The sequence below is a fragment of the Hyperolius riggenbachi genome, chromosome 5 (assembly GCF_040937935.1).
Source record: "Hyperolius riggenbachi isolate aHypRig1 chromosome 5, aHypRig1.pri, whole genome shotgun sequence".
In the NCBI taxonomy this organism is placed as follows: Eukaryota; Metazoa; Chordata; class Amphibia; order Anura; family Hyperoliidae; genus Hyperolius; species Hyperolius riggenbachi.
The window spans coordinates 356,926,208-356,947,833 of record NC_090650.1 but is presented as its reverse complement, the minus strand read 5'-3'; the positions used below and the strand labels follow the sequence as shown (position 1 = coordinate 356,947,833).

At 43.3% G+C, this 21,626-nt stretch overlaps 1 protein-coding gene across 1 annotated transcript in view; it reads right to left on the bottom strand.

The window, feature by feature from the left end:
* Window positions 1-21,626, bottom strand: part of PREX2 (phosphatidylinositol-3,4,5-trisphosphate dependent Rac exchange factor 2) — a 415,237-nt gene that overhangs the window by 251,961 nt on the left and 141,650 nt on the right. The window contains exon 9 of the mRNA XM_068237470.1: window positions 6,302-6,451. Coding sequence (XP_068093571.1) covers window positions 6,302-6,451 — 150 coding nt within the window. The remainder of the gene's footprint in view (window positions 1-6,301; window positions 6,452-21,626) is intronic.

Genomic DNA, 21,626 nt, shown 5'->3' with positions numbered 1-21,626 from the left:
GAGCCACAGTAGGGTACTAGGAAGGAGAGGTGCGCAATCAGGGATTTCCAGGAACACCCACAAAGGGGTGTCCTGGAGCTGAAAGAGCCGAGTAAGTTGGCCGCTTTATAATAGGAGCTTATGTGGGGAACGCTTAGGCTGCCATCCAGTTTATGGGCAAACATGGTAAATTTACGTACTCGGGGGCCTTTACGGCCCCAGATGAAGGTCATAATTCTATTCGGAATATACGTGTGTGACTAACATTTGTGAGGTAAAGAGAACCAGAGACGAAGCACCCTCATGTATTTTACCATATACTGTATAGCAATGTAAACATGATAGTAAACACCTACTCTGTTCTTTGTTTCGTTTTTCTCTGTTAAGTCTGCCTGTTATCAGCTCTGATAAGAATCCCTGACTGAGCATTCAGTCTAGCTTTGCCCTGCCCCCTCCTGGCTCTGCATTCCTGCTATGTATCCTCATAGCAAGAAAGCAGAGCCACAAGGGGGCAGACTTGACCTTGAAAATACATCACAGAAGACTGGCTCAGCTATAAAAGCGTTTTTAATTATTTCATATCCATTGGTGCTTCTATTTTATTCTTGCTTTTATTTTTGATCAACACTTGATGGAGGTCTGTGTCCCCAGCCCATCCCACAGACAGCAACTGTATTAACTAATTTGGGGTTATATTTGTATTATCCGTCTGCACATCAATTGGTCACCTATTGCAATGACCACTTTAGTGCGTATTCTTCTATATATTACTACTCACACGGCCCATTCACATTTTCTCCTGAGTTTTCTCTCAGGTAATATTTTCATACCTGGTCATAAAATGTATTTTAAAGAGAATCTGTACTCTAATATTCTTACAATAAAAAGCATACCATTTTATTCCTTATGTTCTCCTGGGCCCCTCTGTGCTGTTTCTGCCACTTCCTGCTGCAATCCTGGCTTGCAATTAACAGTTTTAGTCAGGGTTTACAAACAAAAGACTGGCTTCTAACCAGAGTATCATAGGCTGAGAACTAGCTTACTGTGTGACTCATGCAGAGCTTGGAGGGGGTGTGTAAAGCTTCTGCCAATGACAAGCAGTGCTGCACATTCCACACATTCCAGCCTGAGGCCGACAGACACGACCGAGGAAAGGAGATAAGATGTATTACAGAGACAGTGCAACTAGAAAAGGCTGCAGTAAGACAGAGCACATTAGAACAGGTATAGCAACTTATAGAATAGAAGAAATAAGGCTCAACATTTTGTTACTGAGTCTCTTTAAACCCCTAGCAAGAAAATACTCCAAAAAAATTTGATAGTACTTTTTCCACTAATTTTTGGGTACTTTTTCAATTGCAGAGTACTGAAAAGTTATGAAAATGATATCTTAGGAGGACAAGTTAATTGCATATGGCCCATGGATTCTAAAAAGATACTATGCTATATCAGACTTATTTTTACAACTTACCGTATATACTCGCAAGCAAGCCGAATTTTTGACCCCCCAAAAGTGGGTCAAAAGTTGGGGGGTCGGCTTGCTTGCGAGTCATATCCCCCGGCCACCGCCGCTGCTGCTATTACCTTACCGGCGGCTTCCAATATTCCCCTCTCCATTTCCGTGCAGGGAATGTAAATAGTTCACAGCAGCTCGCCCTACGGCGGAAGCTGTGTGATGACGGAGGAAGCGTAGAGAGAGCGGTTCCCATAGTAACGGCGATACATATCGCCGCTACAGGAAGCGGCTCTCTACGCTTCCTCCGTCATCACACAGCTGCCGCCGTGGGGCGAGCTGCTGTGAATTATTTACATTCCCTGCACGGAAACGGAGAGGGGAATATTAGAGGCCGCCGGTAAGGTAATAGCAGCAGCGGCGGCGGCCGGTGGGGGGGGGGGGGGGGGGGTGAACTACCTACCTACCTACACTGAGCACTATACTTGGCACTATCTACCTATACTGGGGCACTATACTAGCTATACTGGGGCACTATGCTAGCTATACTGGGCACTATACTAGCTATACTGGGGCACTATACTAGCTATACTGGACACTTTACTAGCTATACTGGACACTTTACTAGCTATACTGGGCACAATACTAGCTATACTGAGCACTATACTAGCTATACTGAGCACTATACTAGCTATACTGAGCACTATACTGGCTATACTGGGCACTATACTAGCTATACTGAGCACTATATTAGCTATACTGAGCACTATACTAGCTATACTGAGCACTATACTGGCTATACTGAGCACTATACTAGCTATACTGAGCACTATACTAGCTATACTGGGCACTATACTAGCTATCCTGGGCACTATACTAGCTATACTGAGCACTATACTAGCTATACTGAGCACTATACTGGCTATACTGGGCACTATACTAGCTATCCTGGGCACTATACTAGCTATCCTGGGCACTGTACTAGCTATACTGAGCACTATACTGGCTAAACTGGGCACTATACTAGCTATACTGAGCACGATACTAGCTATACTGGGGCATTTACTAGCTATACTGGGGCATTCTACTAGCTATACTGGGCACTTTACTAGCTATACTGAGCACTACCTACCTATACTGGGCACTATACTAGCTATACTAAGCACTATACTAGCTGTACTGGGCACTATACTAGCTATACTGGGGCACTACCTTCCCATACTGGGCACTATACTAGCTGTACTGGGCACTATACTAGCTATACTGAGGCACTACCTTCCCATACTGGGCACTATACTAGCTATACTGGGACACACTGGGGGGATCACGCGGCCAGCATTTCCTACCCCCGGCTTATATGAGGGTCAATCATTGTTCCCTGGTTTTTCGGGAAAAAGTTGGGGGGTCGGCTTATATGCGGGTCGGCTTGCTTGCGAGTATATACGGTATCACTAAATTAAAATTATTTTTACACCCTAATTAACTCTTTAGAATTATTTTTACACATTATCACTAAAATGCCTTTTAAGCTACCAGTAAGCAAGAAAATACTCAGAATCATTTTGACAGTACTTTTCAACTATTTTTGGTACATAACGTGAGGGTGATGGCAGGTGCCAATCAGAGTATCACACATAGTCCAACACTATGATCTTTTCAGGATGGCTATGTGCCAGATTTTATTCACCAATAGTGCCACTCAGTGGCAGCAAGTTTTATTGCATCAAATTATATCCCTCAAAGGAGACAGGCAGGAAGAAACGCAGGAGCAGAATGAGTTAACTGGCTTCCCCCTTAAATTGGCCGTAAACTACAATGGACACATGACTATGCTAAGGATTAGATTGTGAGCCCCTCTATAGCTAAGTACCCACCGGCAGATCACTGCAAGATAGATCGGGGATCTCCGCTGATGAACCATCGTTCCCCGATCCATCTGGCCAAATCTGCAAGAGTTGGTTGCAGTGTCAAAAATGAATGATCATAAAAATGATCATTTACATGATCGCAGCAAAACCAGCGAAAGTCAATAAGGATCAGGCTTAATTGGACATGGCGGTCGTTCAAAAATGAACAATCACTGTGGGTGGTGTGCGTTGTGAAACGTCACTTAACAAATTTTCGCAATATCGTAAAGAAAATCGCAAAATCGTTTGGATAAATTGCTTAGTGGGTATGAGCCTTAAGGGACAGTTAGTGACAAGACTATACCTTCAGCAGTGGCTGGATAGTGTAATGGTTAAGGGCTCTGCCTCTGACACAGGAGACCTGGGTTTGAATCTCAGCTCTGCCAGTTCAGTAAGCCTGCACCTATTCAGTAGGAGACCTTGGGCAAGTCTCCCTAACACTGCTACTGCCTATAGAGCACGCCCTAGTGGCTGCTGCTCTGGCGCTTTGAGTCCGCCAGGAGAAAAGCACGATATATATGTTCTGTGTTTGTTTGTTTAGTAAAGAGCTGCAGAAGAGGTCAGTGCTAAATAAATACTAAATAATAGTAAAAACAGGCGAGCAAGTAACATATTCAACAGGGGGTCTGCTGTGGCACCTTCCTCTCAGTCAGGATCCCTTTAATTTAGTGTTTCGGTAGTGATTCTGGGAAACATCTTCTTAATACTGCTGCTGCCATTCAGCTGAGAGGTTTGTTGCCAGAAAACATCCTCTGGGACTAAATCACAGAGTCCCATATTTATAGGCTATTGAACCCAACATAGAAAGACTTTCCGGCAAATGTGTTTTATACTGATATCAAGTGCTGACAGTAATATACCGTATAAAAGACAAGCAAATAGCACCACGTTCAGCTGCCTCATTTCATAGTAATTTGCTGATTTATACAGTATTTATCTTGCACTGACTAGAGCTATATTTTGAATGGTATAGTTAGAAAAAGAATTGTAATTCATTAAGATTTTTTTTTACCAGTTTAGAATAAGTATTGACACACTGCTCTAGACAGCTGACAGCTTAAACAGGTTTAGATTCAGGCATAACTCTGTGTGCTGTAATGTGGAATAAATATAACCATGTCAGACATGAGCAATAGGAATTGAATATAAGATGAAAAATATGCAGCGACTCAAATTTCATCTCATGATGCAAGATGTTGGGCGTATGTTGGGCGTATGTGCTTGATCAGGTGTGCGGTGGTAACAGCGTGTGATATACAAATGACCAACACGACAAAACCCCTGACGCTGTCCCCCTAGTGTAAAATGTCCAGTATGCATGAGTTTTGCTCCGTATCAGTGGATGGCAGGATTAACTTCTTGCCGACTGCATCACGCCGACGGGCGTGGACGCGGCAGCAGCCCCAGGACCGCCTAATGCGTAAGGTCCTTGGGGTGTGGTTTGCGGGCAATCGCGTGTGCCGATGCGTGCCCAAACCCACTCTGATGGCAGAGCTCTGCTCCGCCTTCAGTCTCCCAGCGGCTATCACCGTGGGGAGACTGTTAGACGGCGAAAGCTGTCTTTTATTGCTGTACATCGCTGCGATGTAAGGCAGCGCTGTACTGGGGACAGCCATGTGACACGGCTGTCCCCTCTGTTGTGCAGAAAGTGATCATGCTGATTGGCTGGTCGGGCATGTGTAAAAAAAATGTATTTAAAAAATATTGTAATAAATATTTATAACAAATAAGTAAACATCTGGGGGGGCGATCAGACCCCACCAACAGAAAGCTCTGTTGGTGGGGAGAAAAGGGGGGGATCACTTGTGTGCTGAGTTGGACGGCCCTGCAGCGAGGCCTTAAAACTGCAGTGGCCAATTTAGTGAGAAATGGCCTGGTCTTTAGAGGGGTTTAACATTGCAGTCCTCAAGTGGTTAATATGACTCTAAGGCAGTGTTCCCCAAACCTGTCCTCAAGGCACACCAACAGCACATGTTTTCTGGAAATCCACAGAGATAGTTAATCAGCTCTGCTGAGACTCTAATCACATCACCTGCGAATGTTTGTGGTTGTCTGCAAAACATACTGTTGGTGGGCCTTGAGGACAGGGTTGGGGAACTGTGCTCTAAGTCTAAGGGATAGGACTTGGGCCAGCCTTACAGAGAAGTATTGGTGCTGGTCCAAGCCTTATAAAATAATGATATCATGCAAAACTTTATTAATAATATACAATTCATCATTTAAATGGCTCACAAAACTAGCAGGCTAAAATCATCTTTAAAGGGAACACGAGGTGAATATAAACTGTTTGAGATAAACAATTGTATCTATCCTCTTTCTCTTAAAAACTACTTTTTTATGTATCCTGCAGTTCTAATTTTAATTTGGTAATGTTTTATTGTCTCTGCTCAATGACACATTCGTTGAAGAATGCCAGAAATAAAACCTATGAACTATTGAGCCTTTTTATCTCTTTCCTGCTCTCGGAAGCTATTTTCAGCCATTAAAGTGTTTTATGGCTGTAATTCCTTATTAATGAGGATTATCCTATAGTCCGACTGCCCCACCCAGACTGAAACTGTCACTTGCATACCTAAATGATAACTCTTTCAAGCAGAGAAGGAAAAAAGGAACACAGCCTAGTTATTTGTGTGCTTGGCAGTGTACATACACATGTCTATCTCATCATGTCACGTGTCATCTTGTGTATCCTTTAAAAACTCACAGAGATTAGCCACATCTTTGGTGGTCAAATACTTAATGATACACTTGGTTCACAAATTAATTTCTCAGGGAGGTAAAAAGAATCCTCCTATGAGGGAGCTGATCCAGATCAACTATGCTATGAATGACACATACAATACATTATTTTCCCCCCAAAAAAACAAAAAGCTAAGTGTGACCAGAGAATAAGTAATAAAGGGCCATTTAACTTCAGTAAAGGTGACCTACTTCTGCATACCCACAGCCTTATTGTACTCACTCTTTCTCCTCTCTCGCTCTTTCAAAATGGCTTCCAGCCACTCTTGCTTCTCCTCGGCTGTCTTTGCCATGCAAACAAACCACTTGTTCTTGGCCGTGTTGTGTATTTTCCAGCCATTGACGACAGGATTACCACTGCTGTGAAAGTCAGCTGCAAGAGAAAGGAATTGTGTCAATGAAAAACACAAACTACTAAAAATATAGAAGACAGTTTCAACCTGGATCAAATGTGAAACCTGTGAGGAGAGAGTATAAATTATATACACGTTCTCTAGAAATCCATCAGACGACAAGGCCCTCACAGACAGAATCCAGTCCAGGGACCTCTAGTAGCTGGAGGAGGTGAGTCTATGGGCTTGATTCACAAAGCGGTGATAACTCAGTTATCACGCCTAAAAGACTTTAGGCGTGATAAGCCGTGCAAAGCTGAGTTATCACCGATTTGTGCTGCTCTTCGCGCGAAGCTCCCGTGCGCAAAGTTTTGCGCGCGCGCAAAGTCCCATAGGGCTCAATGGACGCTGCGCGCGAAGCACGGTACACTGCGCGCGCAGCGCGGTGCGCTACGCGCGCAAAACTTTGCGCGCGAGAGATCGCGCGAGTTTCTTCTTATCACGCCTAAACTGAGTTTAGGCGTGATAAAGGGCTTTTCACAGGCGTGCAAACACTTTGCACCGCTTTGTGAATCAGGCCCTTTGTGTGCATTTCTGCATATGGGGAGGGGGGGGGGGGGGCAGGAGGGGTACTTCCAAACAAAATACTATGAGGGAACAACTAAACCACCACCAGGGATTACCATAGAGGGACCACTAAATCACCACCAGGTAGTAATGTGGTGAGATTAGAGGACCACTAGACTACCACCATGGGAATACTGTGGGGGATGGATGCACCACTAGATACTGCGGATAGATGGGGGAACACTAGACTACCAGGGAACGCTATATGGGGATGGGGGGGGGGGGGCTAGTGCTGCTTGACCACCAGAGAATATTGTTGGGGGATGGTGGGACCATTGAATATCAGAGAACATTGCTGGGGGATGATAGAACCACTAGATTATCAGAGACAACTGTGTAGGGATGAGGGGGTCACTAGATCACCATGGAATACTGGGGGGGGGGGGGGGGGTCCATGGACCACTAGACCACAAGCTGTGTGTTGCCACTTGCCATTAACATGCATTAAGCTGCATGTTTTGTTCTGTTTTGCCATGTGCGACACCTAATCTGGTATATAGGGGAAGGGGACCCAGTTGGTTTGCCCTGCTTGGGGCCCGTCAATTTCTGTTGGTAGTCCTGGATCACTTTGGGCTAATAAAAGTGATCACAGTTTGCAATTGTTTTGTTATTAAAGGCTGTGTGGTCCCGAGGAGGTTATAGACAACAGGAGCTGCATTCTACCCGTTTATCATTTTTTACCAGAGCAATGAGTGTGAATAATGTACAGTTTGAAAGTCCATTCAGACTTATTTCATGATGGATGCTGTTTTAATAGCAAAAAAAAAGTGCTTTTATCAAGTCAGATACCACTTTCATTTTGTCGTGGTTGTACGTACCAGGCCATAGTCCCTAAATAGCAATAAAATTGCTATGAGAAGCCAGTGCAGAGCAATTCTATTGCTATTTAAGCTATCTACATAGTGTGTATTACCCAATTAGCGCAATAAGCGTTACCTAGGTAGCGCACGTGTTGCTGGGGTAACGCCCATTGTGTTCCTTGCATAGCCAGCGTAAGCAGCCATTAAATTTACATGCACTGCCTGAGCATGGCAATTTTAACATTACTTAATAAATATGGCCTACTATGTTTTGGTTTTTGGTTTATATTACAAAAATGGCATTTATGTGTGCATGCAGGATAGTCTTGATTAAACTGCACTGTCTGTGGCCTGTTAGCCCAACTGAAAGTATCCTTCCCTCTTGTTTCTGTTTTCATTTGGCTTATAGTGTGAATAAAATAATTTCAATAAAGAACATTGAATCTCAGAAGCGTACTATGTGCAAAACGGAAACAGTGTTCAAAGGTTAATTGCAAGCATTGACAGAACACTTGTATCTTTATTTAACAAACGCTTTAGCAACAACAAATGAGAGAACTACACTCCAAAATAATTCCTACTATTCCGAAACTGCAGAAATAATATACACTAAATAATCACCGCAATTTCCTTTTACAAGAATGAAAATAACTGCCTATTTCATAAGGTTAAAAATAGGATAATGCATCATAGTCCATAAAAAGAACCTTAAAAGGTAATTACAAATAACAAACACCAATTAATTGCACTCTATAGAGACATTAACCCTTTAGCAGCCAATTTATTTAGAGGCTTGAAAGTGCGCCAGGCCAATTTAATTTAGCACATTTTTTTTTATTTATTCTTTGTTAGATTCCATAGCCTTTAATTATTACTGTTGTGGTGTGTATTTATGTATTTATGGCCACTTGTCACTAGGGGGCAGTGTGGGACAATAACAGAGGACTTCTGCTTTCAGTTTCTATGTTTTCTGCTTGGCGAGAGAGATCAAAGCAAACCAAGAATTTACAGCATAGCAATTTCTGCCAGCTGAAGACAAAATCAGTGCATTATCTTAAAGTGAGATGACTTGTTTGTGGCAAGAGGGACCCAGGAGATCACAGTGACTCGATTGGTATGTTTTTTATTGTACAAATCAGACAGTACAGATCCCCTTTAAGCTCTCAAAGAGCAAAAATATAACATAATTAAAGTAAGAAAAGTAATATTGAAATTTAGTTAATCATGAACAACTTACTTTGAGTTATTATTTTGCTTGCAAATGTGCTGAAAGGTTATTTTTAATAATTAGGTGAAAAATAAGTAATTTATGAGAAGTTTTGTGAATTGAATGTAGGAAAATTCTTATGTTTATTACTGAAAATAATATCAATAAGTATTGTTCATTAGTTTAGTTGTTTCGCCGTTTCTTATTATTTCTGCCGTTGCTGTTCTTGTTATGCAAACCACATCCTGACATCATCTGGCTCCTTTAATTCCATGTACAATCTTGACATAACAAGATCCCACACACTTCTGGACAGATGGTTTCTGCTTTCTCAAGAGAGTCTGTCACCTTGGTGGGCAGCCTGGGGGAAATGATCCTGGAATGTGTGTCTGTCACTGTTGTGTCATATGTCTGCCCGTCTGTGTCTGCAAATGTCCATCACTTTATGTTCATCAGCGTCTGTGAGTCTGTGCCCAACAATGTCTGCATGAACAGTAAACTTAGCAAACAGGAGCTCACCCCCTGACCAAACACTTAGCATTTCAATAAACAACAAACATGCAGGACAGATATATATATATACATATATATATATATATATATATATATATATAGTGTATATTATAAAAATTATTTTTGAATAATCATGTTAATTAATTCTTAAAATAACAACTGAAATAATCAAGTCAATTCAAATAACAAAAGCGACTTGTGTAATTATTATTATTTACTATGTAGTATTTACTATGTACTATGTATATAGCGCTGACATCTTCCGCAGCGCTGTACAGAGTATACTGTCTTGTCACTTAACTGTCCCTCAGAGGGGCTCACAATCTAATTCCTACCACAGTCATATGTCTATGTATGTAGCGTGTAATGTATGTATCATAATCTAGAGACAATTTAGTGGGAAGTTAATTAAGTTATCTGTATGTTTTTGGGATGTGGGAGGAAATTGGAGTGCCCAGAGAAAACCCACACAGATACAGGATTAAATACTCAAAAAATGACTACTTGTTCAACACACCTTAATCTAGCAGACAGTTTCAGATAAGATAAATGCCACTATAATATATGAAAATAGGAATGCTACCTTGGCAAACAATATCGGTATTGTGAAATTATATGGATACAATCTTCATTGGACACTGACTGTATTTCTTGCACCATTTGTTATACTATAGTACATATCTAGTACTTTATTAGTAACTCTTGAATTTGACAGCTGGGAATTGTGACAAATGTGTTTTTATACTTAATTATAAAGCTTTTTACAAGTGTTATTGTTTACAAGCCACAGAATACATTGACTACCACACTTGATCCACAGTAAATACAGTATATGGCAGTTAACAATGTCTATAAAAGCAAACACATTCATAGTATATGGTAGATTATGTACACTTCATTTTTGGGCTATGGGTACTGGCATATTATTACTGACTGTCTTCATCATTATTATTATCATTTTTATTGCTATTATTACTGTGAAAAATGCAATGCGGAGGGTGTATAGATGGCAAAGAGCAGAGATATTCAGATGCTGAGATGGAGTGAATATCAATGAGAATGATCTGGCGCTGAAGAGGGAGAAAGCCCACTGTGGAAATGATTGCCTAATTAAAATGGTTCATGGTAAGAGCCTGAGAACAGGGACAGCGTTCATTTTAGTTAGCAGACATCCTAATTAGCTAATAGGCCAGTCTTCTGAGAGGAATTGCTAAGATCAGAAAAAAGCCCACAATCATTCACAGCCTATTCAGCATTTCACTGGACTCTCCAAGTCTGAACAAGAAGGAGCAGAACATAAAATTAATATAGGAGGCCAATTTCTAGCCAATTTACTACATTAGCTTTATGGCAATTATTTATTTCTAAAATACCAATTTCTGTGACAGAATCTCAGTATTATAGACTTTGTACGGAAAAACACATGGAAGCCTTAAAGGGAAGCTGTACTTAAATACATACTTCACAAAATGTATCTGAATCCTGAATTAATAATGACCACAGTATGTTTACACTATTTTTTCTTTTTTTGGCAGACTAATTCTGTTGCCTTTTTTTTTTTTTTTTGCCTTCGCAAGCGCTAAGAAATTCGTCAAGTACAACAATCTTTCCTTTACATTTTGGGCAATAGCTAAAGGACGTAGGAGGACTAACTTGAGAGGGTAATTAAGGCTGCCGTAGTGTTTTCCTTTTAAACAATCCACATTGCCTGGCTGTCCTTCTGGTCCTCTGCCTCTATTACTTTTAGCTATTGACCCTGTACAAGCATGCAGATCAGATGTTTGACTGAAGTTTGACTAGATTTGCTGCATGCTTGTCCTCAGGTGTCTGATTCGGGCACTACTAATTCATGCAAGATTCACCATGTTTTCCCCCCTAAAGGCATGCAGTGTGGTCTGCTGTAGCCTGGGACGCTGGTGCAGGTCGTGGGGAGTTTGGGACCTGGAGTATTTTCCACCTTGCCGCTGCCTGGGTTTGTTGTCTGTGCAGGTACAGGCCAAGTGGAGTCCACCGCTGCTACCCAGGAGGTCTGGGCTTCACTAAGGTTGGAAGACACCACGCTGATCGGGAAACTTTTGGCCTCGCTGGATGCAGGCTCCATCCATCCATCGGCTGCTGCTGCTCCACTGCAGCAGAGACACTTGACTCAGCCCCTCCATGATACCAGCCACTAAACTGGAAGTAAGGGCCATCGCAGCAGAGACACTTTTGACTCTCCATGATGCCAGTATCTAATCCGGAAGTAAGTGCTGCCACGTTCAGATGCTTCTGTGACAGCCATATTATCTTGACCAGGCTTGCTGAATGCTGCCCGGGAGTCTGGGCCCTCCACAGAAACGAACACTACTGCACCTTTTGAACTGGAACACCTTGTCCAGCACTACCAGATGTCAGCAATCTGTCTCCTTAAGGATTACAGATGATTGCCAAGTGCGACTGGTGGCACCGTAGTATGGCAGCCTTGGCTGTTGGCTTTCGGACATTATCTTCCCCACCCTTACAGAACCTGTATGAGCCAAAACCAATTTTGGGTACAATCTCCCGTTTGTACTTGGCGAAATAAATGATTCTGATTCTGATGATCAGCAGGATGCCAGGCAACCGGTATTGCTTAAAAGGAAATAAATACGGTAGCCTCCATATCCCTCTCACCTCAGCTGTCCTTTAAGCAAGAACGTGTGTACAGACATGCCCGCTGAAATTTGCAATCTGCATGTAGCTTTACTTTTGATTGCATATTTTGCATCAGGGACATAACACCCTTTACCGCTTCCCCCAGTTAAAACTATGCTTCATCCAAAAATAAATCTGAGGCCCTACTTACCTTACAAACAGCTGTATAAGATGTTACAGAAAGTATATGTATATCCTCGAATATAATTCGCCTCATGTATAAGTCGACCTTCAAGAATAAGTCTATCCAGCAAAGTCAATGGCTGCACTTGGGGACCAGAAGGGGTTAATGTCTGCACTGCATAAATTATTGCAACCATTACCTTTACTGTGCAGCCAATAACGCCTTCAGGTCCCAAAGTGTAGCAGTTAACCACTCCCTCTCCTTAGTAAGCACTGCAGCCCAGTATCTTTCCTCCTGCACTTTGCCTGCTAATTGTTGGAGCAAGGACTATTACACCTGTGTTTTCTTTAAGTATTACTTACCACTTGGGGTAGATGGGAATGTCACTAACATTACACATATTATTCATTGAGCTCAGATTGGCAATGGGTGCCGCTAAAACCTTTTCATATCAAAGGTAAGCAATACAAAGTAGTGCTTTTTCAAGCAAAAGGTGGCAGTGGGAGGGGAGTTATAAAGCATAATAAAACTTTTTTGGATATTTTGGATATATTTGGATATGTTCTAGTTATTGGGATTACCTATAGCCTCATTACCTCTCCAATTTTTAAATATATGAGTTATAAAGCATGCTGGCTGCTGGGGTTCACGCTGCAAAGGTTGAGAGATAGGTGCGCCCCCCCATCCCTTGACTATGGGCCAGAAATTTAGGCCCAACTCGTCTACATGTCGAACCCCATAATTTTATTTAGTGAGTCAGACTTAAATGTCTAGACTTATAGTCGAGTATATACGGTATATGTCCAGTCTCCCACACCAACTACTTGTTTCTGATCAGTTTAAGAGTTTCAGAAAGCAGATACCTGTTCTGACCATTGAGGAGAGTTTAGAACTAATGTAAACAGGAAGTGGCTGTATCTTTTGACCAGGTACACATTTCTGTAGAGGTCATTCAGGAATACTAATCTGAACATCTGTGTATTCACCTTGTTTTAAAGAAAGTTATACAGTTGCATCCTACTTTCTAAGTTGTCAGCCACTAATATATTGCTGATTTTTTTTGTCAACAGAGAACTTTGTTGAAAAAATAAACAAAAAGAATACATGATTCCAACAATTCACAAATATATCGTTTTATTTAAATAGAATAAACCTAATACAGTTAATTTAAGAGTATACTAAGTGAACCAATTACATTTATCATAACAAATAGGACCTTGCTCCACGTCAAAGAAGGAGAAGAGATCAATTTACTAGTGAAAAAGATCAATAGTTTTGCAGAGACAAAGAAGTAGGACACCTACATATAGCAACCTGATTGTGGCCTTCATGATTTCTGAATTGCTTTCACTTCATTCATCTGTTTAGTTTTGGAAGATCCCTAGGCCAGGATCCTCAGGCGTTATGAGATAATTCTGGACGCTCTCTGTGGCCATGAATTAGTTTTTACTAAGGTAAGGATGATTTTACTATCCTATTTCTCATCCAATGGCATAAGGGGGGTGGGATTAAAAGTTATCTGATAGCTTGAGGATGGGTATCTTAATGCAGGTAAAATTTCCATGTGCAGACAATGCACGTACATTTTCCAGTATATATACCAATAAGCTTAGCTCAGCTCACTTCATGCACAAATCCTGCACGTTGCTCATATAATGCATGTTACACCATTTTTGTAACGCACGTTATGCTAGTAATGCATGGGGTACGCTATCTAACTTGCATAAATACCAGTAAAAATGCCATATGTTGTCTGCTCCTGGAACTTTTTCTGGATTTTAATGTATCAACTCCTTTGTCCCCTATAACACCAAGAATGAACATTTAGGGTTCATTGTAATGAGTTACCCCATTATGTCATCTAGGAAATAAACTATTTGTTTCCATTATATGAGCATAATGGGACAATCCCAAATCATTTGTTTAAAAAAAAAAAAAAAAAGAGGGCTCCAAGCTGAAGCATCTTGGACAAGAAAGGCTATAGTTACCTAAAAATGTAATGAATGATGTAATGAGGCATCTAGACGCCATGTATGCTCAGTGTAGGATGTCGATCTGTGTCAACCTTTCCCTCTCGTATACGGAGAGACTAGTGAGTACTGTAGGGGCCTCCTCCCTGTTCTATTCATCCCGGAAGGGGATGTCAAGGAACTACTTGAGGTGCATCTTTTCCCAACTGTGGGATACTATCATTGCATATCAGCTACTGATAACGCCCTTATTTAAGCCACATTGAGAAGATTGGTCCCTGCAGAGTTTATAATTTGTGTGCTGAGAAGGGGGCTGGGAATCCCAACACTACTACCCAAAATTTGGTGCACCAGGGAGTCGACCAGCTTATCCCCTCATCCACCACAGGGTAACTTCAACAGAAAGAAAAGATGCTGGGTCTCTACCTGGATTTAGGGCCTGTTGGCCTGTTTATTGCAACTGTCACCGTGCACGAATAACGTTTCGACCGCAATGGTCTTTCTCAAGTGCTTACAGAACAGAAGTGCAAAAGCCTATTTAAAGGACATACAAATTACATAAAACACACCCAAAAATGGGCGGGCACATAACTTAAAGAGACAGGACAATAAATGCAAAAACTGAATAGATCATAGGAAACATCTCAAGCTATATGCTTCGTTCATACCACTAGGGGTCAAAGTTCCTAAGTCACTAATCCATCTGATTTGTGTGATCATAACTTCAAAGTGTGACCATGTACATTAATAGTCACCTAATTATGGGTGCAGAAGAGGCCTGAGCATGCTTTTCATTAATAGTACAAGGTGAACAGAGGCACCAAAAGATTAAAAATAGATAAAACTTTTAAAACATGGAGAGGCAGTGGTGGACTCCTCCAAGTAGACACAAAAACGTATTAACATTTAAAACATAGAAAATGTATTGATACACTCCAAGGTTCTTTACAACGCGTTTCGCAGGCATCAGGCAATGGGGTAGGAGAATATGGCAAATGCAGGTTTCAGTCTGGGCCAAGCGCCTCTGTACTGGCGCTTGGCCCAGTACGGGGACCTGCATTTGCAATATACTCCTACCCCATTGCCTGATGAAGCAGGGTCATACCAGCGAAACGCGTTACAAAGAACCTCGGAGTGTATCAATACATTTTCTATGTTTTAAATGTTAATATGTTTTGTGTCTACTTGGAGGAGGTAAGTCCACCACTGTCTCCCCATGTTTTAAAAGTTTTATCTTTTTTTAATGATTTGGCGCCTCTGTTCACCTTGTACTATATGAGTCCACCCCTGGTGGAGGGGTGTTACTCCTTTCCTCTGATCTACGGAGAGAGACTTCTTAACCCTAAGTGGGAACAGACTTAATCTCCCCACCTGCATCTACAGTGGTTGCCTGAGTGGTAACCCTGGCTTGTGAGTATAAATATACTTACTCTATCATCAATACATCTGTACCAGTACATACTACACTATATCGGGCTCTTGGTGTCATTCTGTATTTGTCATTGCATGCTTTTCATTAAAGACAACCTGTCAGAGAAAAATTGCCCCTATAGGGTACTTACCATATTTTTCGGACCATAAGACGCAATTTTCTCCCCTAAAAGTGGAGGGGAAAAGTCTGTACGTCTTATGGTCCGAATGTCAGAATTTTGTGTGTGAATTTTGTGAGAAGCTCTCACCAGCTGGCGCGCTCCACTCCTCCTCTTGCTCCAGGCAGCACTCGGGCTCCTCGATGTTGTCCCCTCTGCCTCCAGCCAGTTGTCCAAGTCTGCGGTGTTGTGTCCCCTCCTGCTTCCTGGCTGCGTTCCGAGTATGCGGTGTTGTGTCCCCTCCTGCTTCCTGGCTGCATTCCGTGTCCGCAGTGTTGTGTCCTTTCCCGCTTCCTGGCTGCGTTCCGAGTCCGCGGTGTTGTGTCCCCTCCTGCTTCCTGGCTGTGTTCCAAGTCCGCGGGTGTTGTGTCCCCTCCTGCTTCCTGGCTGCATTCCGAAACCACCGTGTTGTGTCCTTTCCCGCTTCCTGGCTGCGTTCCGAGTCCGCGGTGTTGTGTCCTTTCCCGCTTCCTGGCTGCGTTCCGAGTCCGCGGTGTTGTGTCCCCTCCTGCTTCCTGGCTGTGTTCCAAGTCCGCGGGTGTTGTGTCCCCTCCTGCTTCCTGGCTGCGTTCTGAGTCCACAGTTTCTTCCTGCTTCCGCCAACACTAGTGGCCTCGCTGTTCCTGCTTTTGGCCGGGCTGTCTTACCAATACTGTGTGGATGGCGTAAGTGAGTGTCTGCGCTGGTTGGCATGGTGGAAGCCGGGCGTGTCAGCAGCAAAGGTGCTGGCTGAAGAGTGCGGGCAGAGGGAGTGCGAGCCTGCACCGCGTGATGTGCTGGAAGTCGGGGATGTCAGGGGTCAAGGTGTTGGCAGAAGAATGCAGGAAGATGCAGTGTGTGTCTGCACTGCATTGCCTAGTGGAAACCAGAGGTGTTAGCGTCAGAGGTGCTGCCTGAAGTGAGCGGGCAGAGGGAGTGCATGTCTGCACCACAGGACATGTTTGAAGCCGGGGTGTCAGCGGCGAAGTGCTGTTTAAGGAGAGCAGGTGGAGAGAGGACAAGCTTGAGTTCCAGCTTCAGGGCAGAGAAGCTCAACCATACAGAGGTGAGGCGGCTGCTGCTGTCATTCTTCTAGTTTTTAATTGTTGCAGCACACCTGTCGCATTTGTCACTGCACAGCGGTCATCTAGTGATGGCAGGGTTTGGTGTGTGTGTCTGTTTCTTAGTGTGCCCAGGAGGTGCATTGTGCCCCTTGAAGGGCCCTTCTAAGGTGACACCGTGCCCAGGAAGGGCCCCTTAGGTGACACTGTGCCCAGGAAGGGCTCCTAAGGTGACACTGGGCCCAGGAAGGGCCACCCAGGTGACACTGTGCCCAGTAAGGGTCCCTCAGGTGACAGTGTGTCCAGCAATGACCCCTCAGGTGACACTGGGATCAGGACTGCAGTTGTCTCATGGGTTAGTGTAGCTAGCGGTGGCAGGGTACTTGAGGAGCAGCATTGATTAGTATAACTAGAGGGAATTAGTGTAACTGGTGGTGGCAGGGGGGTTACTTTAGCTGGAGAAGAAGCAGGGGTTGTATACTGCGCTTAGGAGATGTATACAGTTTGAGGGGAGAAGCTTGAAAAGATGCCTCTGCACTATGGACACTCGAGGTCTAGAATATTTTTTTCCCTGGTTTTTGCCCTCTAAACATAGGTGCGTCTTATGGTCAGGAACGTCTTATGGTCCGAAAAATAGGGTACCTCAGGAGTGGGAAGCCTCTGGATCCTAATGAGGCTTCCCACAACCCCCTCTGTCCTCCCACGCTGGAACCGAGCGACAGAGGAGGATGGGGGAAGTCTCATTAGGACCCAGAGGCTTCCTCCTCTCCTCTTTCTCTTTAAGCACTAAATTAATCACCAAAGTGACAGGAAGTTCTAAGCACTAAAAAAGACATGAAGAGAGTATTGGCAGATATGACATTTAACGCTATGCAAGCAAAGAAGAGGCTGAAGCAGTGCCCTAAGACCCTCGTGGAGCAAGAGTCTGGCCATAATTGTGACTGCTTTGACCTTTGTACCTACATCACTCAGCAGGATGAGAAGTCTGTGGAATAAAGTCTGACATATATTACAGATAAAGAATGACAGAAAAACTAACTTGGGGCCCTTGGGACCTGGCCACCTACAAGCCTGCAGACAGTTGTGATTCCTGTTTGTACACCATGACTACTTGTTGCGTGTTACCAGGCAACATATGACAAGAGCCCAGAAACATGCTATGACTTATTGGGTCATGTTTCATTATCTTATATGTAAAGAAAAATTAGTTGGAATTATACGAGGTGAAATGATTTGTCTCTTTAATCTCCTCTGTGTACGTTCGGACAAGTTAGAATGTATGCAAGCATTGTGTACAAGGCTGGGAAATGTCAGCTTCCCCTAGAATGTCTTATTGAGTCCATCAGGAAGCGGATGACTAAATATTCCCTCTCCACACTGCTTGCCTGTTCCCAGGCAGATGTATGTTTGTATGTTTCCAGGGAGAAAAAACGCACAGTTGTCCCCTATTGTGCAACCACATTCCAGACCTGAGAGGCACAATGTCTACCGTCCCAGCCACTATCACTCTTCACAGAGTGACATCAAGCATTAAAATGCTGCGTGTCCACCAGGCCTATTGAAGAAATCCACCGGGTCGCGGTGAGGAGAGACTTAACAAGTGAAAAAGCCCTTCAATATCATTACTGACATTTGGAAGCTGCCATATTTAAACAAACCTAGTTGTCTGGCAGTCCTGATGATATTTCTAGCATCAGTAGTGTGTTAATCAAACTAAGTACCCACCAACAGATCACAGCCAGAGATCGGGGATCTCCGCCAATGAACCATTGTTCCCCAATCCATCTGGCATAATCTGCAAGCATTGTTTGGGGCGTCGGAAATGAACGATCATGGCAAAACCTGTGAAAGTCAATTTAATCGGACATGGCTGTGGTTCAAAAATGAACGATCACCATGGGTGGCATTCATCATGAAACATCATTTAACAAACTGTCGTTAAATGATATTTCATGATATCACAAAAAAAAAAAAGTTTGTTGCACAAAATCATTCGGAAAAATTGCTTAGTGGGTATGGGTTTTTACACACCTGCAACATGCATGCAGCTAGTTGTGTCAGATTTTTATCAGAAACTGATTTTCATTAGAAATCTGATCTGCATGTTTGTTCAGGGTCCATGACTAAAATTATTAGTGGCCATGGATCAGCAGGACAGCCAGGCAATGTGCATAGTTTAAAAGGAAATAAATGCGTCAGCCTTCACGTGTCTTTCACTTCAGATTCCCTTTAAAGAGACTCTAAAGCAAGATTAAAATCGCTTTTCACCTTATATTCAACATGGGCATGTTTGCCCCTGCTAAAACGCAGCTATCCCGCAGCAGAAAGAGGGGTCTTTGCTCTTTACCCCCCAACCCCCCCCATGCAAAATCCACTACTTTCTTGGTCGTGGATTTTGCTGCTCATGGAAGCAGAGCTATGAGCCGCAGCTCTGCCTCCATGCGCGTCTATCAGCCGGCGGATCTCCGCCTCTCCCCGCCCCTCTCAATAAAGGAAGACTGAGAGGGGCGGGGAGAGGCGGCGATCAGCGCTGATAGACGCGCTGAGAGGCAGAGCTACAGCCATTAGCTCTGCCTCAACAGGAAGCGCTCCCCGGGCACCACAGAGGGGATTTGGGGGGTAAAGATGTTCTCTAAACTTATTAAAGGAGACCCCCAATTGCAGCGGCGGATGTTCTGCGGTGGATGTGCGCATGTGTGGGAAGCGAGGCCGTGGTGCTGATGGACAGCAGGACAGGGTAAACCTCGCTCCCCATCGCCCGGTAATAGGGAGCATCGCTCAGGCTTTCACCTGAGTAATGCTCCCTAACGATCGGCCATCGCACGAGGATTACCGGCAAATCCCATTGCCAGTTTCACTCGTGCGATGGCCGATCGTTAGGGAGCATTACTCAGGCAAGTCGCATCTGCAAGCTACTTATCACCTTGAATAGCATCAGGCCCAGAGTCTCTTTAAAGCCCACAAACAAGCACAAATGTTCTCTAAGCTCTGAGTAGGTAATCATCTGCAGATCTTGTTGCTGTCTGCATAGAAGCTCCCTCTCCCTACATAGAAGCAGTGGGGGGGGGGGGGGGGTGCATTAAAATAGGGTAATATGTAAAAGTGGCCATATGTTATTCAACCAAAATGTTAAATTTAAAAAAAAATTACAATAAAGACAATAGATTGTAATGAAAAAACATTTTTTTTGTTTTTCATTAAAGAGAACCCGAGGTGGGTTTGCAGAATGTTATCTGCATACAGAGGCTGGGTCTGCCTATACAGCCCAGCCTCTGTTGCAATCCCAAACCCCCCTAAGGTCCCCCTGCACTCTGCAATCCCTCATAAATCACAGCCACGCTGCTGACACACAGCTTGTCAGAGCTGGCTGTGTTTATCTCTATAGTGTCAGTCTGCTGCTCTCCCCGCCTCCTGCAAAACTCCGGTCCCCGCCTGCGTCCCTTCCCTCCCCGCTGATTGGAGGGAAGGGACGGGGGCAGGGACCGGAGCTATGCAGGAGGTGGGGGAGCAGCCGCCACTGACACTACAGATGTAAACACAGCCTCACAGCACGGCTGTGATTTATGAGGGATTGCAGAGTGCAGGAGGACCTTAGGGGGGTTTGGGATAGCAACAGAGGCTGGGCTGTATAGGCAATCCAGCCTCTGTATGCAGATAACATTCTTTAAACACACCTCGGGTTCTCTTTAAGAGTAATCGATTGATTTCTTGAAATTTTCAACAATCATGGTGGAAAATTCAAATAGATGTTTTTATTTTATTTTTAGAAACAACTGTGTATGGTGGATTTGTTTCATTCTTTTCAATCGATCAAGAAAATGTGTTAGATTTAAAAGCTCTAAAAAATAAATAAAGAAAAAAAAAAGGAAAAAATTGTATGGCGTACCTCCCCCTTAATGGGTTATTGTGGCAAGCTGCTAAATGATCAATTCCAGGTAGATGTTGCTTGTTCACCAGATCTACATATTATACATCCAGCTGTAGGCATACATGTAATCTCAGCTGGGTAATTCGGGTGCCAGAACCCAGAAGCCAAAGTGTCTCTGGATTTTTAGAGTCCTGTAAGTCTCTTAACTCTTCTCCAACCCAAATACCCCTAACCCCCCCTCCTTTCCCTGTGTGTAACCATAACTTTCCTCTTTGCACTGTTAAAGTCCCTCTCATGCTACCCCCTTCCAACAGTCCTAAACTTAAAGCTGTAGTTATGTATTTGGGAGTTATGTAGTTATGTATTTGGGAGAACACAAAAGTAGAAGAAATCCCTGTAGGTGCAACACAAGTACCGCAGCAAGGACTAGTAAATAATCAGGGATATACTGAAAACACAGGAAACCAAAAATTTGCAAAAATACTTTTTCTTTTTAATTTTCCAAAAAGTGCAGAAATTTGTATACAAAAGCTTTAATCACGTAGTAAAGTGCATATAATTGGTTGACAAAGGCAACAACATCGATTTGTTTCGGGTCGATGACCCTTCTTCAGGCCTTTATACATACAGTGAGCATCTGCACTATTGAATTACACAGTAGAGTCTCATCTGACAAATATAAAGCCAGGGTAGACCACCACAAGAAGTTTCAAGCAAAGAGCCGCATGGGAGCAGGACATCCAAACTGGGTGACCACCAATTATATGCACTTTACTACATGATAAAAGCTTTTGTATACGAATTT